The following is a 19,363-nucleotide window of genomic DNA, read 5'->3' as shown; positions in this document are numbered from 1 at the left end:
TTTATTTGACAGAGAGAAATCACAAGTAGGCAGAGAGGCAGCCAGAGAGAGAGAGAGAGGGAAGCAAGCTCCCTGCTGAGCAGAGAGCCCGATGTGGGACTCGATCCCAGGACCCTGAGATCATGACCTGAGCCGAAGGCAGCGGCTTAATCCACTGAGCCACCCAGGCGCCCCTTCATCCAACTTCTTATCTTATCAATTCCTTTTCTAGAATCTTTTCAAAATTTTATCTTTACAGTCATATTCCATCCTTTATTGTATTTATCTTTATTTTTGTATATGTATGTAAGTTTTTCTGTCTTTAAAATTTGGGGAGGTAGTTTCTTCTAAAAGACCAAAATACACCCAAAATCAAGTGTGTAGATCTGTTCTATTCACCAGTCTAATATATCTATATATTTTTTTCTTTCTTCCCTCCCATCTTTCTCCCCCCAGTTTCAGGTCTCTATATATTTTTTCCAGGATTGTTGCTACCCTTTTATTAGTACTTTGTTCTCTCATTCATCTATTCTTACCTGGATAAAATGACAAGGTGGAAAAACTCACCGCAAAAAAAAAAAAAAAAAAAAAAAAAAAAAGAACAAGAGGCACTACCGACAGCTAGGCTAGGCACCTAATCAATACAAACAGTAGTAATATGTCAGAACTAGAGTTCAAAATGATGATTCTCAAGGTACTAGCCAGCCTCAAAAAAGTATGGAAGATGTTAGAGAATCCCTTTCTGGGGAAATAAAATCCTTTACTGAGGAAATAAAAGAACGAACCAAGTTGAAATAAAAAAAGCTATTAATGAGGTGCAATAAAAAATGGAGGCTTTACTGCCAGGGTATATGAGGCAGAAGAGAGAATTAGTGATTAAAAAAAAAAGACTAAATGATAGAGAATAAAGAAATTGAGCAAAAGAGAGACAAACAACTACTGGACTACGAGGGCAGGATTCAAGAGACAAGTGATACCAAAAGATGAAACAATATTAGAATAATTGGGATTCCAGAAAAAGAAAAAAAGAAAGAGGGGGGCAGAAGGTTTATTGGAGCAAATTATAGCAGAGAATTTCCCTAATCTGGCGAAGGGAACAAGCATCAAAATCCAGGAGGCACAGAGAATCCCCCTCAAAATCAATAAAAATAGGTCCATAATAAAATAGGTTCATCATCTAATAGTAAAGTCTCAGAGACAAAGAGAAAATCCTGAAAGCAGCTCAGGACAAGAGGTCTGTAACATATAATGGTAGACATAGTAGATGGGCAAAAGACCTATACACAGAGACCTGGCAGGCTAGAAAGGACTGGCATAATATATTTAGAGCATTAAACGAGAGAAATATGCAGCCAAGAATGCTATATCCAGCTAGGCTATCATTGAAAATAGAAGGAGAGATAAAAAGCTTCCAGGACAAACAAAAATTAAAAGAATTTGCAAACACCAAACTGCCCTACAGGAAATATTAAAAGGGTCCTCTATGCAAAGACAGAGGCTAAAAGTAACAGACCAGAAAGGAACAAAGATAATAAACAGTAACAGTCACCTTACAGGCAATACAATGGCACTAAATTCATATCTTTCAATAGTTACCCTGAATGTAAATGGGCAAATGTCCCAATCAAAAGACACAGGATATTAGAATGGATTTTAAAAAAAATACCCATTGATATGCTGTCTGCAAGAGACTCATTTTATACCCAAATACACCTCCAGATTTATAGTGAGGGGGTGGAAAACAATTTACCATGCTAATGGATATCAAAAGAAAGCTGGGGTGGCAATCCTTATTTCAGATCAATTAGATTTTAAGCCAAAGACTATAATAAGAGATGAGGAAAGACACTATATCACACTTAAAGGCTCTGTCCAACAAGAACATCTAACAATTTTAAATATCTATGCCCCTAACATGGGAGCAGCCAATTATATAAACCAGTTAATAACAAAATTGAAGAAACACATTGACAATAAGACAATAATAGTAGTAGGGATCTTTAACAACTCCCTTGCTGAAATGGATAGATTATCTAAGCAAAAGATCAACAAGGAAATAAAGGCTTTAAATGACACACTGGACCAGATGGACATCACAGATATATTCAGAACATTCTATCCCAAACAAGAGAATACACATTCCTCTCTAGTGCACATGGAACATTCTCCAGAATAGATCACATCCTGGATCACAAATCAAGTCTCAACCAGTACCAAAAGACTGGGATCATTCCCTGCATATTTTCAGACCACACAATGCTCTGAAACTAGAACTCAATCACAAGAGGAAAGTTGGAAAGAACTCAAATACACGGAGGCTAAAGAGCATCCTACTAAAGAATGATCCACGAAGAAATTAGAGTGGATTGGTTGATCCACCAAGAAATTAGAGAAGAATTTAAAACATTCATGGAAACTAATGAAAATGAAAACAAAACTATTCAAAATCGTTGGGACACAACAAAAGTGGTCCTGAGAGGAAAGTATATAGCAATATAAGCCTTTCTCAAGAAACAAGAAAGGTCTCAAATACACAACCTAAAGGAGCTGCACCTAAAGGAGCTGGAGAAGGAACAGCAAGGAAGCCTACACCCAGGAGGAGAAGAGAAATAATAAAGATCAGAGAAGAAATCAATGAAACAAACCAAAAGAACAATAGAAAAGATCAATGAAACTAGGAGCTGGTTCTTTGAAAGAATTATTAAGATTGATAAACTTCTGGCCAGGCTTATCAAAAAGAAGAAAGAAAGGACCCAAATAAATAAAATCATGAATGAAAAAGGAGAGATCACAACCAACACCAAAAAAAAAAAAAATACAAACAATTATAAGAGCATATTATGAGCAACTATATGCAGCAAATTTGACAACCTGGAAGAAATGGATGCATTCCTAGAGACGTATAAACTACCAAAACTGAAACAGGAAGAAATAGAAAACCGGAACAGACCCATAACCAGAAAGGATATTGAAGCAGTCATCAAAAATCTCCCAACAAACAAGAGTCCAGGGCCAGATGGCTTCCTAGGGGAATTCAACTAAACATTTAAAGAAGAATAAATACCTATTCTCCTAAAACTGTTCCAAAAAACAGAAATGGAAGGAAAACTTCCAAACTCATTTTATGAGACCAGCATTACCTTGATCCCCAAATCAGACAAAGACCCCACCAAAAAGGAGAATTACAGACCAATATCCTTCATGAACATGGATGCAAAAATTCTCACCAAAATACTAGCCAATAGTATCCAACAGTACATTAAAAGGATTATTCACCATGACCAAGTGGGATTTATTCCTGGGTTGCAAGGTTGGTTCAATATGCACAAATCAATCAATGTGATACACTACATTAATAAAAGAAAGAACAAGAACCAATATGATACTCTTAATAGATGCTGAAAAAGCATTTGACAAAGTACAGCATCCTTTTTTGATGAAATTTCTTCACTGTAGTCATAGAGGGTACATACCTCAATATCATCAAAGCCATCTATGAAAAACCCACAGTGAATATCATTCTCAATGGGGAAAAACTGAGATCTTTTCCCCTAAGGTCAGGAACATGGCAGGGCTGTCCATAATCACCACTACTATTCAACACAGTACTAGAAGTCCTAGCCTCAGCAATCAGACAACAAAAAGAAATTAAAGGCATCCGAATCAGCAAAAAAGAAGTCAAACTATTACTCTTTGCAGATGATATGTTATTCTATGTAGAAAACCCAAAAGAGTCCACTCCAAAACTGCTAGAACTCATATAGGAATTCAGTAAAGTATCAAGATATAAAATCAATGCACAGAAATCAGTTGCATTTCTAGACACCAACAGCAAGACAGAAGAAAGAGAAATTAAGAAGTTGATCCCATTTACACCCCAAACCATAAAATACCTAGGAATAAACCTAACCAAAGAGGTAAAGAATCTGTACTCAGAAAACTATAAAGTACTCATGAAAGAAATTGAGGAAAACACAACGAAATGGAAAAACCTTTCATGCTTATGGATTGGAAGAACAAATATTGTGAAAATATCTGTGCTACCTAAAGCAATCTACACATGTAACACAATCCCTATCAAAGCACCAACAATTTTTTTAAGGAAATATAACAAATAATTCTAAAATTTATATGGACTGTATAAGACCCCAATAGCCAGAGAAATGTTGAAAAAGAAAACCAAAGTGGCACCATCACAATTCCAGATTTCAAGCTCTATTACGAAGCTGTAATCATCAAGAGAATATGGTACTGATACAAAAACAAACACATAGATCAATGGAACAGAATAGAGAGCCCAGAAATAGACCCTCAACTCTATGGTCAACTAATCTTTGACAAAGCAGGAAAGAATGTCCAATGGAAAAAAGACAATCTCTTCAACAAACGGTGCTGGGAAAATTGAACAGCCACATGCAGAAGAATGAAACTGGACCATTTCCTTACACCACACACAAAAGTAGACTCTACATGGATGAAAGACCTCAATGTGAGATAGGAATCCATCAGAATCCTTGAGGAGAATGTAGGCAGCAACCTCTTCGACCTCAGTAACTTCTTCCTAGAAACATCACCAAAGGCAAGGGAAGCAAGGGCAAAAATGAACTATTGGGACTTCACCAAGATCAAAAGCTTTTGCACAGCAAAGGAAACAGTCAACAAAATCAAAAGACAACTGACAGAATGGGAGAAGATATTCGCAAATGACATATCAGATAAAGGGCTCATATTCAAAATCTATAAAAAACTTATCAAACTCAACACCCAAAGAACAAATAATCTAATCAAGAAGTGGGCAGAAGCGGGGGGCACGTGGGTGGCTCAGTGGTTAAAGCCTCTGCCTTCGGCTTGGGTCATGATCCCAGGGTCCTGGGATCGAGCCCAGCATCGGGCTCTCTGCTCTGCAGGGAGCCTGCTTCCTTCTCTCTCTCTCTGCCTGCCTCTCTGCCTACTTGTGATCTCTGTCTGTCAAATAAATAAATAAAATCTTTAAAAAAAAAACAACAAGAAGTGGGCAGAAGACACGAACAGACATTTCTGCCAAGATATCCACATGGCAAATAGACACATGAAAAAGTGCTCCACATCACTTGGCATTAGGGAAATTCAATTCAAAACTGCAATGAGATACCATCTCACACCAGTCAGAATGGATAAAATTAACAAGTCAGGAAATGACAGATGCTGGTGAGGATGTGGAGAAAGGGGAACCCTCCTACACTGCTGGTGGGAATGCAAGCTGGTGCAGCCACCCTGGAAAACAGTATGGAGGTTCCTCAGAAAGTTTAAAATAAAGCTATCCTATGACCTAGCAATCACACTACTGGGTATTTACTCTAAAGCTTCAAATGTAGTGATCCGAAGGGGCAGTGCACTTGAATGCTTACAGTAGAAATGTCCACAATAGCCAAACTATGGAAGGAACCTAGATGTCCTTCAACAGATGAATGGATAAAGATGTGACATATATCTACAATGGAATACTAAGCAGCCATCAAAAGAAATGAAATCTTGACATTTGCAACAATGTGGATAGAACTAGAGGGTACCATGCTAAGCAAAATAAGTCAATCAGAGAAAGACAATTATCATATGATCTCCCTGATATGAGGAATTTCAGAGGCAGGGCAGGGTGTCGTGGGGGTAGGGAGGGAAAAAATGAAACAAGATGGGATCAGGAGGGAGACAAAACTCTTAATCTCATGAAACAAACTGAGGGTTGCTATGAGGTGGGAGGTAGGGATAGAGTAGCTGGGTTATGGACCTTGGGGAGGGTATGTGCTATGGTGAGTGCTGTGAAATGTATAAGCCTGATGATTCACAGACCTTTACTTCTGGAGCAAATAATACATTATATGTTAATAAAAAAAAATAAAATAAATCCCCTCATGTTGTATTTGTCATTCAGAAGAGGATTTGTCATTCTCAGGATACATCCAGAAGTCCCATTTTCCAAAAAAAAATTAACATTTTTTAAAAATTTATAAAACATACTTTGTGTTTACTGTAGAACAAATCACAGCAGATTACCAGTAACATAATTCAATGGATACATTTTCTATTGCAATCAATTATTATTAGTATTGATTCATAAATTTCCACTGAAGAGGAGCTTCACACATTAAAATCAAAATTCATGGTTACTAAAAACTGTTTCTTAATTATTCAGTAAAGAGCTCAGTGAGGTGATATTTTCATCATGTTTTAACCTTATAAAAATTTTTAAAGCCATTGTTCAGGAAAATTATCTTGGAGGAAAGATAAACCTTATACAGCAAATAGTCAATCTAAACATTTGCTGATTGACTATGTTCCAACCACATAATAACTATGAAAACAATAAATCAGAAGTATAATAAACCCTAATAAAAATAAAAATGTAGTGGCAGAAATTTACATAATTCAAGTAGTGTTATCTTATCACCTGGATATGTCTTCTAACTGCAGATCAACATCTTGAAGTTTCTTTTGATAATTCTCTGTAAAGTTACAGAACTCATGAAGAATTGAAGATTTCAAATCAGGGAATGGGCATTCCAAATTTTCTAATTCCACAGGCAGTTCCTTAAGCAGGTTACTTCTTTCTTCTGAAGAATAATCTAGTAACTGAAAAAAAATTATATGATTGTTGTACTTAACATAAATGGCAAATTGATAAACAAATTACTATAGACATCACACTTACCTTCATACTCCAGTCTGAAAGATAATTTTCTATTTTCTGTTGCTCCAGACTAAGACTTTCGAAGACAGCTTTCAATTGTTTCTTCACGAAGTCAATCTAGAGGATATAGATAAAAGAAGGTCTCTTTGAGGACCTGTGGAAAAGGGTTCAAGAAATGCCATAGCCAGATAGTGCTTATCAGAGTGGACCTCTAGACTCATATCCTAAAAATGGGCCTAGGAAGTACAGTGGGGTCATAGCCACTCTGCATTCTCATTTGGATTTTGTTTGTGTTAAGACAGAGCGTACCAGATTGTCTCTGGTTTAATCACCCCCTTCCTCCCTTTGCATCCTTGCCTCCAATCCCCAGCTGGACATGCATTTTTGTTTTAAGATTTTATTTGTTTGTTTGTTTGTTTGTCAGAGAGAGAGAGAGAGAGAAACCATAAACATGACCTGAGCCAAAGGTAGACGCTTAATCGATTGAGCCACCTAGGCACCCCTTATCTATTTTCTTATTAGTTTATTGACTACCTCCCCTGACTAGAGCATAAGCGCCACAGTCATAATGGCACTAGATGTATGCTTTTAGATGATTTTTCTTACCATTTTTCAGTTATTCTGTAGTGTTGTTATTTTGCTTTCATAAATAATATATATATTTAAAGGCATTGAAAATTCCTTGCCTAGGGACTCCTGGATGGCTCAGTGGGTTAAGCATCTGCCTTCACTCAGTTCACAGGATTGAGTCCTTGCTCAGCAGGAAGTCTGCTTCTCCCTCTCCCTCTGCTCCTCCCTGAGCCACTCATGAGCGCTCACTCTTTCTCGCTCTTTCTCTCTTTCAAATAAAGAAGTAAAATCTTTTTTAAAAAAATATATAAGATGATTATCAAGAGGAGGTAAGTGACATAAAAACAGGGTAATGTAATAGAGAATGACTGTAGCTTCTCTCATGTGGATGATCAGGACAGGCCTCTCAGGGGAAAAGACACTTAAGCTAAGACCTAAGGTGACAAAAAGTGGCATCAGTGGGACAGAGAAAACAGATGATGCAAAGACTTTGAGATGAGGAGTCTGGCACCTCTGAGGACTAGATGGGAGGTCAGCCTCAGTGTGACAAGGTCTAGGAAAAAGGGGAGTGTCAGGCAAGAGATGAGGTTTAAGAAGGGAGAAGCCAGGATGTATCAGGCCTTGAGGGGATCTATCAGGGGGATGACTAAATCTCTCTCCACCCAAGGTAGAATCCCAAAACGTACTGTGAAGAGTGGCAAGAATGAGTGCAGGGAGACTTGTCATGAGGTCATTGTAACTTTTCAGGACAGAAATAAGCATGCTTGGACAGATTCAGGGATATGTTTAAGATACTGAAGAGACACAATTTGCTATACCTTGTATTTTTTTTTTTAATTTTTATTTTTTAAAAGATTTTATTTATTTATTTGACAGAGCGAGAGAGAGAGCAAGAGAGGGGATATAAGCAAAGGGAGTGGGAGAGGGAGAAGCAGGCTTCCCGAGGAGCAGGGAACCTGATGCAGGACTTGATCCTAGGACCCTGGGATCATGCCCTGAGCTGAAGGTCGAGGCTTAAGGACCGAGCCATGCAGGTGCCCCTACCTTCTATTTAAATACAAGGCACACATTTATTTCCTATGTCAAACTGTTCTAGTTGGAACAAAAATGAAATATTACATTATTATTAGAAGTAATGGTAATATACTGACCTCTTCCAGTACTTGCACCAAGTTAAGCTCAATATGTGAGCATGAATACTGTGAAATGTGATGCTGTCTGTATTTTAGATCTGCTCTCAATTGCTGAATAGGACTTATCACATTCTTAAGATATGTGCACCATTGTTCTGATAACTCTTGTTCTATGAAGAAACAAAATTACATCCAGGTAGCCCCTTATTATTTTAAGTTCCTTCAAGAACCGGTCATTACAATGCAGATTTAGCTTTGGATTCCTTCAGAAAAAAACAAGCAGTTAATAGGAAGAGAACCTATGGTGAGTGGCCCACTTTCATCTTCAAAATGAATCTCCCCTTTAAACATAGGATCAAAAAGGAAAACAACTCACCAAAATTTAGAAGGTCAGAAAGACATTCATTTCCAATGTTTTCTTCACAGAGAAAGGATTTTATTTCAGATTCCACTTTACATCTGAAATAGACATTATCTCCAGTCCATTATCTCAGTTTTTTTTTAAATAATCATAAACATACATAGATTTTAAAATTCACCTGTTCATTTATTCAGACCATACACTTGCTAGACCTGGAGATAGAAAGAAGCATAAGCGAACACCCCAGGTAGAAGTAACAGCTTGAGCATAAAGGCAAGCGCATGGCACCTCCTAGCATTGCTTTGTGTGGAAAGAGCTTAGGGCAGTAGGAAGCCACTGAGGGATATTCAGCTGACCTCACCTGCCAAGCAGATCTGTGTTTTAGAAAGATTCCCAAGGCAGCAAAATGGGGTGTGGGCTGGGAGAAGGAGTGGGCAATAAAAACAGAAAATGAAGAGAGAGGGGATCAGGTAAACCTGGACCAACATGGAGGTTATTTCAAAAGTTAAGAGATCATGAGTTCCTGAAATAGGGAAATGGGTGTACAAGTAGAATTTAATTACTAATAAAAGTAATACATCTTAATGACTTTTTATCATATTATTTAAATATAGCCATTTTTAGAATAAAGCCATAACCAGTTCTAAATGGACATCCAAAAACACTGTAGTTTATCCCATGCTTATGGCAGATTTAATGAAATCATAGAAAAGTGTTTTGATTATCATTTATCAACATCAGAAATGATATAAAATAAGAAAATAGCATCAATTACTTTAATACAATGGTTATTTTTATTTTTGCATATAAGTTTCCAGTCCCTGTCTACATGCATATATATTTTAAATAACTATACTTATGGTATATTTACCACTTTATATTGGGATTTTTCAATAACATTTTAAGATATTTCTAGGGATACCTAGGTGGCTCAGTCATTAAGCATCTGGCTTCCACTCAGTCATGATCTCAGTGTCCTAGGATAGAGCCCCACATCAGGCTCCCTGCTCAGCCAGAGGCCTGCTTCTCCCTCTCCTACCCCCACCCCACTTGTGTTCCCTCTCTTGGTATCTCTCTCTCTCTGTGTCAAATAAATAAATAAAATCTTTCTAAAAAGATACTTCTAAGTAATTCTCACAATTGCCATTTATTTTAATGGCCTCATAGTATTCTATTTTATATATGTGCCACCATCTTCTAAGCCAACTTACTTACATGGACAGAGGTTTTATTTGTATCTATAATGGAGGGATTTGGGGTACCTGGGTGGCTCAGTGGGTTAAGCCTCTGCCTTCAGCCCAGGTCATGATCTCAGGGTCCTGGGATCAAGCCCCACATCGGGCTCCCTGCTCAGCAGGGGGCCTGCTTCCCTCCCCCCCATGCCTGCCTCTCTGCCTACTTGTGATCTCTCTCTCTGTGTCAAATAAATAAATAAATAAATAAATAAATAAAATCTTTAAAAAATTAGTGATTAAAAAAAATATATATATATAATGGAGGGATACTATTGTAGATGATACTTCATTGTCTACTTTTTTAACATGTAGTTTTTGCCAAAAAAATATTTGAAACTGTTACATGAAGGATGGTTGCATAATTGTGGAATAAAAACAAATTATTTCATGGTGGATTTGTTTAAACAAAAATACAGCACTTATCAACCATCTAGCTCAACTCCCTTAAGTTTTCAGCACCCAGAAAATCATAGTAAAACATACAAGCCAATAGGAGAATTGGCTTTGTTTATCCAGGAGACCAACCTGCTACTTACATGTAATAATTCTAGTAAGTTCCATCTTGGTTTCCTAGATTAACAACCTAACCCATCTGCCAAGATCAGGCTTTTTCTCTGATAGTCCTGATTGCCCAACAAAATTCAAAAGCATTTTTTTAAGTCCTCAATAACTATGAGACTCTGAAACTAGCTTGTGAATATAAGCTAATTTCCCGAATTGTGTTCTATAAAACAATACTGTCAATGAGATGCTGGGATTGGGGGGAATGGGAAATAGTAAACTAAACAAAATTTGATATGTTTCAGCTTATCATATGTTTCAGCACAGGATTTCTCAAAAACTTGATTATGCTAAAGTGCATTGAGGTGATTTTCTTGAGGTGATTGAGAAATAGATTTTCTAATTTATAGGAATATGAAATTCATTATTCTCAATGGAGTATCTCAAAGAATATTTGTTTTATAGAACTTGATTTAGTAAATATAAAAATTGTGGTTGGGGGCTCCTGGGTGGTTCAGCCAATAAAGCATCTGACCCTTTTTAGCCTTAGGTCATAATCTCAGGGTTGTGGGACTGAGACCTGCATAGGGCTCCATGCTCAGTGTAGAGTCTGCTTAAGACTCTCCCTCTCTACTTCTGGCCCTCCCCACCCCCAACTAAAATCAATCAATCAATCAATCTATCTATCTTTAAAAAAAAAATTCTGGTGGATTCAAGAGCAATAAAAATTGTAACTCTGGAGAAGAGAATCCTGCCCTATTCATCACTGACTTGCTAGACCAGGTCTCGGGTGTTTTCCAAGGTGGAACTCTGCAGCACATACAATGTCTTCCCCTCTGAAGAGTGAGCAAATGTAAGGCAGCTTTCTGTGCCCAAATCTGCCAATTTAAGTACCTCCTAATACTATTTGGCCTATCCTCTGTTACCAGTGAATCTGACGGCACTACAAAAAAGTCTCCTGAGTTTTTGCCTAGATGATATGTTCACCTACTTCTTAGATCTGCCTAGTTGCAATGCAACCGCCTGCAAGGTAAACCAGCCTGGTGATGGGTGTTATTGAACTCTTGGGAGTCTACTGCCATACATGTCCTCATCCTTCCAGGATGGTGCCAAAGTTCTAGGTATAAAATCAGTCTCCTCAGGACATCAAACATTGCCAGAGCTTCCTGAGATTTCTAGGGTAATCACTTGGTTACCAATTTGGGTAGAACAAACAAAACATGGGGTACAAGAATGGTAGAGACAGAAGCCATAAGCAAACAATAAACAAAGAGATACGGATCATGAAAGGCAGAGCAAGAGAATATGATAAAGTTTCATTAATGAAATTAACAGCCAGGAGACCTGCAGAAAATTAGGGTACCAGAGCAGGCTGAAGGTCAAAACTCTGTCCCTCCCACAACGAAGGAACTTAGCAGGTCAGGCAGCTTGGTTCCTAACACTCAGCTATTTGATCCACTTCTCACCTGAGTTTGTCCCAAGTGAGCATACCACAGAGGCAGAGAAGGGAGTCTCACAACCAATGGCTGGAGGAAGGCACTCAGGAGCTGGGCTTAGAGAGTTCTTTGAGGCTCTGAGTTGCACAGTATGAATACTGGTGTCAATTTTCTCTTTAAAGATTTATTTATAGACATTTAATTGTTGTTGGTTAAACCCCATGATATCCTCTGTAAAAAGGAGACATTTTGGGGGGGTGGGAGGTTGGGATACCAGGTGGTGGGCATTATAAAGGCACAGATTGCATGGAGCACTGGATGTGGTGAAAAAATAATGAATACTGTTTTTCTGAAAATAAATAAATTAATTTTTAAAAAAATGAAAAAAAGGAGACATTTTAAAAATAATATTTTAAGATTAAAACTGTGAAAAAAGAAGAAAGAAAATAAAACTAAAACTGTGAGCAAGAGACTACATGTATTTCTAAGGGATTTGGTTATAAAACATTTCTTGTAGGAATTATCATACAAGTAGTAAAGTGTACAAATGAACCCTCCAAATTTTATAATTCAACAATTCTGACTAAAACAAAAATTGTAATTCTTTACCACATGGTCAATATAAATAACTCCCTCCTTAACTCTACACCAGTCATTCTGAAACAAGGAAGCAAGTCCCTGTAAGAAAGTATATCGAGGTTTCCAAGAGGTATAGTTTGGGAAAGCACATTAAATACTAAATGTAATTTTATAAGTTTAAGTGTGAAATTTTATAAATTTAAATTTTATATATTTTAAATATTATATTTAAAAACTATATATTTAGAAATTTTGTATGTCTAGTTTCCTTGGGATAGATTTCAAAGAATTAAAAATTGGCCAAAAAAATTTTTTTTGCTAGCAAGATTAGACCAATTCAATAATCAGGTGATATGAATGGAACCCTGTGGGGGAGATAAGCTTCTGAACTCCAAGTTCCTGGAGTGCAGGAGTTAAAGGCAAGTGCTCCAATGCCATCTTCACGTAAACAAGCTGATTTGCCTTCTGTGAAAAACTTTGATCCTCTGAAACTCAAGATTGTCACCTGTAAAGTGGGGACACAAAGATACCTACTCTGTAGGATGGTCATAAGGACTTAATGAAATAAAGCATATAAATTATTTACCATATTACCTGGCACATACTAAATAGCCCAACAAAAGTTCAATGTCATTGTAGTCCCCCACCTTCTGTGGGCCTGAGAGTCTCAAACAGACTCTCCTATGGTGAAGCATAAAAATATTTTATTTTTAATCTTTTATTAAAAAGGAGTATAGGTTTTTAAAGGTTGGAGCTCACACTCCTGACTTTCTGGTGGTCCCTAAATTCTCCACAAATCAAGCCACTTCTCTAACTTTCCTCCTTTCACTCTTAGTTTTTATTTCACTGAAAACATATTGAAATGAGTCCGCTTTCTAGAATAACACAGAAAATTATCTTAGAATTCTTCTTTTTGTTCTATTTTCAGCACTTACAAGTTTCAACACATTAAGGCTATTCCTTGAATGCTCCTCCCTTCCATTGCCTTTGTGCCATTCCAGGTCAACCATTTTCCATAATGATATGTATATGCCTCTTCTATCTAGCTCTAGAACAGCTAATGCACACATTTAGAAGCATGTGGAACAGCCAAGATAAAAACTTTCACCAGTGTCTTCCTTTACCTTTGAGCTTGCATCAGTGAGGGCTGTAATAAAAATTTTCTAACAGCTTTTCTTTCTATCAAGTTATGCAAATTTAAAAAAAATTTCTAATGGGCTCAAACATCCTCTCTATAAAAGGTGACTTTTTGAGACATATAATGGGACTGATTTGTTTTTATGTTGCAGCATGGTGATGGAGTCTATATAATTTTGTCTTTGTTTATTTTAAGTTATACAATGTTGTAAAACCATTTCCAATCATGAGCCTTTTAGTTCAGTTCAGAATCTCTTACCAGAATAAGAAACTCCTACTAATTTGAAAAGTACCTACAAAAGTATCTATCAAAGGTAAAGTTAATGACCTTTGGATTTGACTTAGAATAAGACCATAAAACAACCTATTTTAATATAAAATATATGATTAAAATATACATTTTAAAAAGCATACTTTATCAATACCACCACCATTAAAACTAGTATACATGTTTCATATGGAGGGGAAACATATCTGCCTTCTCTTTCTGCCCTAACCTCTGAAAGAAATGTATTTTTCAAGGATTACAATTAAAAACAATGATAGACTCGTTATTTTGTTGCTTCATCATGAATCAAGTGCTAGAAATACTAACAAAAGTCAAAAATGCAAATTGACTAAGTTAGTCATGAGGCAGCTACATCTAGAAATCAGTGAACAACTTGAACCCCTTAGTTCATTTTTTATTCATTTATTGAAATCTTTTCTCTGTCTCCTCCTATGAATCCTACAACGAAAAGATAAAACTGATGGTATGTTTGCCCTTGTTTGGCACTTCATAGGGAAGACAAACATGTAAACAAGATATTATAATTCAATGTGCTAAGGGCAATATGAATAATTACAAGTATGAGAGGGAATGTAGAAGAATAAATGATCAGCAGATATAGAAGATGATCTTTTTTCCCCGAAGGAAAGCAAAAACCATATTAATGTATTCACTGGGTTTCAAATTAAATTGAGGAAATGAAGGAATTTTAATTTAACTCACAATCAAACTGTAACTTTAACTCTTTTTAGTGGTTCAATTAACACGGAAAGTTATGGAACTTCTAGGAAAGTTATGGAACTTCTAACTAAGTGCAGCTCTTAGCAAGTCCCACATGTTCTTGTAGAGATTTCCCTCAGTTCTTACCTGACATCAGTTAGCCGTTGGTGTTCCTGCCACCACACTTGCTTGTGTTGTTTTAGTAGTGTTTGTTCCTTAGATATCTTTGAAGTCTCTACTGCTTTCCTGATCTAGATTTAGAAGAACAAAAAAGGAGCAATTCCAATATTTTCTAAGTGTGTTTTCCACAAGGAAATTGTTTAATTTGTCATTTCTAAGTTAAATATTTATCCTTTTTCAATCCTAATAGTGCATTTTCTAACACAAAATCCACCTTAAAATAAGTAATTCATTAAACAAAATGCAGGACGGTGAAAGAGAAAATGGTTTGAAATACTGTCCAAGTCAAGAATTGTCTTTAAAGTAGTTATGAAAAGAAAGATGATGTAATTCTATTTTCCTTACATACGATGAAAAACACCTTAATTCACACAGTCTCACAAAATTTTTCAAGAGCTTTCCAAATATTTCTTCTCTTTTTGATACCTCTTCCCTGCCAGGCATTATGGCCATCATTATTCCCATTTGACTTATGAGGACACTGAAGTTCAGAGAGGTTAAAAAAACTTGTCAAGATCATGAAGCTCATAAACATCAGAAACACATAGACCTTGGTGTTCAGATTGGCTTTTACATGCTCCTTCAGCAGAGGACTGGGAAAAGTCAATTGGATAAGTTGTTAGAAAGTCTGGCTTTAGTTTCAGCTTCAGCACCTACTAGAAATACGACTTTGAAATCCAGTTTTAATCTTTCAACTTCATGACTTCATAAGTAAAGTTTTAAAAAATTTAGGCAAATATTTATTTGAAGGAACTTAAAGAAATTGTGAAAAATCATGTAACACTACAGCCCACATTTGTAATTAAATTTAAAATTTCCTCAAATTTTATGGCTTTTTGAAAATGTAGTTCATAATTAGTGCTTTGGAGTTTGTTGACAAGTTGTATCAGGCCTGGATCTGTTTTCCTTAACATCCATTCTTGGCCATCTCCCTGATCTGCTCCATATCACAGAGCAGCCCGTTTCCCAGACAACCCTATTAACAGGCTTCCAGCTGGTTTCAGCCAAAGGGAGAAACTGGTTTCAGAGACTGAACAGAGGGAGGAAAGCAGAAGCCAAAGGATTACTCTGCCTGCCTTTTCTACTCTCAGAGTGGTCTCCAGAAGCATCTGCATCTTCTCCATTGCTCTAACATTTCTTGACAGTTCTACTATAGTTCCAACAATTTCTGGGTAAACTCAGCCCACACAATGTGGTACAGATTTGCTTTTTCTAATATCCCTCTGACCCAAGCATGGCAGTGACTTTTGCTGTTGTTAACCCCTGTATTCCTTCATGACCCCATTTGGCTTCTCAACCTGTGTAACCATTTCCTGCATTAATGACACCTAAAATCCTCAATGTCTGGATGCCTGGGTGGCTGAGGGTCATGATCCTGGATCCAGTCCTGTATCAGGCTCCCAGCTCCACAGGGAGTCTGCTTCTCCCTCTGACCTTTTCTCTCTTGCTCTCTCTCTCACAAATAAATGAATAAAATATTTAAATCCTCAATGTCTGTTTCCTTGTTAGACTGATATTCATGTGTTCACTGAATTCACATACCCAATATTAGTACTTCTAAACATCTATAAAAGTGCTACTCCCAAATCAGAAATTTGATGAAATATGCATATTTTATGTTTTCTGTGCTACTAGAATACTTAGTAGCCTGAAAGCTTTAACAGATCAATGCTGAAGATAAAAAAATTTCAGAAGACAAGTCTTAAAAAGAGACTCTTTATAATGCATGCTATTTCTAGCTGTCATTCACTGATTGCTTTAACCTTGAGTTTATCTTTTCACTGTTCCAGTTACTGATTCAAAATTAGGGGTATAGGAAAACAAAAACATTAAGTCAAAGTCAAATCTTTTCCCCAGGAGGTCTTAGGAGTGTAACAATTAGGAAAAGTACATTTAAATAAAAACAGGAGGGGCACCTGAATGGCTCAGTGGGGAAAGCTTCTGCCTTCCGCTCAGGTTGTGATCCAGGACAGAATCAGACTCCCTGTTTAGCCGGGGCTCTGCTTCTCCCTCGGCCTCTCCCTCTGGCAGCTGCACCCTCTCTTTTTCTCTCCCATTCACTCTCTCTCTCTCTCTCTCAAATAAATAAATAAAATCTTAAAAAAAAAAAAAAGAATAGGAAACTGCAGAAAAACACTCAGCAATCCTTATTTCACCTACTAAAAACATAAAAGTACATAGTGTTTCTAAAATCTGACACTCTCATATTTGCTTTAAGAATGCCTAAAACCCCTTTCAATTATTTGCCACCTATAGCCTCTAAAGTTTGTTGCAGCAGACACAACTTTTAAAATTAGATTTCTTTGACATATTTGGTCCATGTTGTACAAAAAAATTAAAACACATTGGTGAAAGATGTAGACACATTTTTATAGCTTAAAAAAATCAATGTTGTAGCCTTTGAGCCCAGGGTAAGACCAATTAAGTAGACTATAAAAGTGAAAATACAGCAACTATATTTCACTAGACACTTCCAATATTTTAAAGAACATCCTGATTTTTTTAAGTTCACTCATTGACTCCACTTCTATCCTCAGGCCAAAAATGAAGGAAAAATAAAGTCTTAAAAGAATAAAAAGATTTAAAGTTGTATCTTTTTCAATAAAGAGATTTCTAGGTGAATCTAATGTATTTTGCTGGGCAATAAGCCATATGAAATCAATATTTAAGGTGGATGATGATTTATGCAGAATTTTAATGAATTAAAAATAGCAAAAATAATAAATTCATTAATGAATAAGAAACTAGAGGTTTCCTATATGGCCTATTGTGATGATCCAAGATAATAAGGCTCTAAATAGGCACCCTGAAATGCACAAAAACCCTTTGGGCAGATGGTCCATTTTTAAATATAAGCAACAATAAGTAGTGGACAACTTAAATGTTGGTTACATATATATATATACATTTGTCAAAACTCATTGAGTTGTACATAAGATCTGTGTACTTATTATACCTCATCAAAGGTAAAAGAACAGTTAAGTGTATAAGGAACTGTTAAGATAAATAAAAAGAAAAAAAACCCATCTACACTAAGATGCAATTCCTCATCTATCAAGCTAGAAAACCTCAGATGTGTCACAAAACACCCTGTGAGGCTATAGGGAAACATATTCTTTCCTGTTGCTGGTGGGAATGCAAAATGGTGCTGCCTCCCATGGAAGGGAATCTGGAGGTGTATGGTGAAATTTCTAATGGATTTACCCCCTGACCTAGTAAATTTGCTTATAGAAGACTATACTGACAAAAGTATAAAAAGACAAATGAACAACAAACTATTCACTGCAGCACTATTTGCGATGGAAAAAGACTGCAGTACAAAAATTCTATCAATAAGTGATCCTGCCAAAATAAGTTGAACCGGAATCTCATCCAGTCTGCAGATATAACTACTAATTTACTGGAAATACAAGAGACAGAAAAACATGTTAAGTGACACCACCAGGATGTAATCAGCAAAATCCAAACTGTAAGAAAATATAAAAGACAAACAATATAATTTCTTCAAAAATAAATTACAAAAATATAAGAGGATAGAGGAGACCTAAAAAATAAAATCAACTGCAATATGCAGATCCTACTTAGACACTGATTTGAACAAACTCCAAGTAAAAAGAATTGAAGACAATCATGGAAATTTAATACTGGATATTTGAAATTAAGAAATTATTAGTATCCTAATGGTAATGGTCTTATAAGGTTGGGGTGGGGCTGTTTAGCCCCCATCTTTTAGAGATACATGCTGAAATATTTATGGTTAAATATTATGATGCCTGAGATTTACTTCAAAACAACCCAGCAGAGGGGAAAGTTGTAGTAAGGACTACAGAGAAAACAATAGCCAAGAGTTGATCATAGTTGAAGCTGGATAAATTACAAAGAGATTGTTAATCATTCACTCTCATTTTGCATGTGCTTACAATTTCTGATAATGTTTTTTAAAAAAGAATTAGTAGACAAATAGTTAGATAATAAGAAATATTTATTCTTGCTAAGCAAAACTATTCAAATAAAAATAATCGTAAAGATCTCTTTTATATTTAACCTAAATTATATGTGAACAGTTAACATATAATATACCAAAAATTTGTCTCTGTTTCCAGCCCAAATCTACTTTTTGACTTCAGATTCAATCTCAGCCTATGAAAGACTAGATCACTCTATGTTCACATCAGTATCTTATCTGGCAGTCCACAATTTGTGCATGATCAATAACATAAACACATCTGATCAATATACCAATACGAGTAACAGAAACAAGGCAAATCTTCTGAATTTACTGCTAATTAACAATAATTATCAAATATAACTAAGTACTCTAGATCCAGCTTAAAGCAAATACATCCTTAGTGTTAACATTCTATCCTTCAGTTTAAGTATATTTACACTTAATATTGCCAGAATATACTGCTACAGTAATTAACAAGATTGTTAAAGCTGTTAATTTCACGTGCAAGAAAAGAACATATTTAGTTAGGTAAAAAGTAGGAAATGAACTGATATTTAACAAAAATATTGAAAAAATGTTAACTATGTAATATGAGGAAGAAAAATATTCTTCTTGAGCCAAGGCATATTTTATATAAATGTAAATAAATGT

The 19,363-nt window shown here is 36.0% G+C and overlaps 1 protein-coding gene across 1 annotated transcript in view; it reads right to left on the bottom strand.

The window, feature by feature from the left end:
* Positions 1 to 19,363, bottom strand: part of CCDC148 (coiled-coil domain containing 148) — a gene marked incomplete at its 5' end in the record, with an annotated part of 251,765 nt that overhangs the window by 159,728 nt on the left and 72,674 nt on the right. The window contains 5 exon segments of the mRNA XM_082691417.1: positions 6,404 to 6,585; positions 6,665 to 6,760; positions 8,365 to 8,516; positions 8,723 to 8,805; positions 14,731 to 14,834. Of these exon segments, the coding sequence (XP_082547543.1) occupies positions 6,404 to 6,585; positions 6,665 to 6,760; positions 8,365 to 8,516; positions 8,723 to 8,805; positions 14,731 to 14,834 (617 nt within the window).

Source organism: Mustela nivalis (assembly GCF_964662115.1).
Source record: "Mustela nivalis genome assembly, chromosome: 11".
NCBI classification, from domain to species: domain Eukaryota; kingdom Metazoa; phylum Chordata; class Mammalia; order Carnivora; family Mustelidae; genus Mustela; species Mustela nivalis.
Note: the sequence above shows the minus strand (reverse complement) of the source record. Positions and strands in the feature narration are given on the sequence as shown.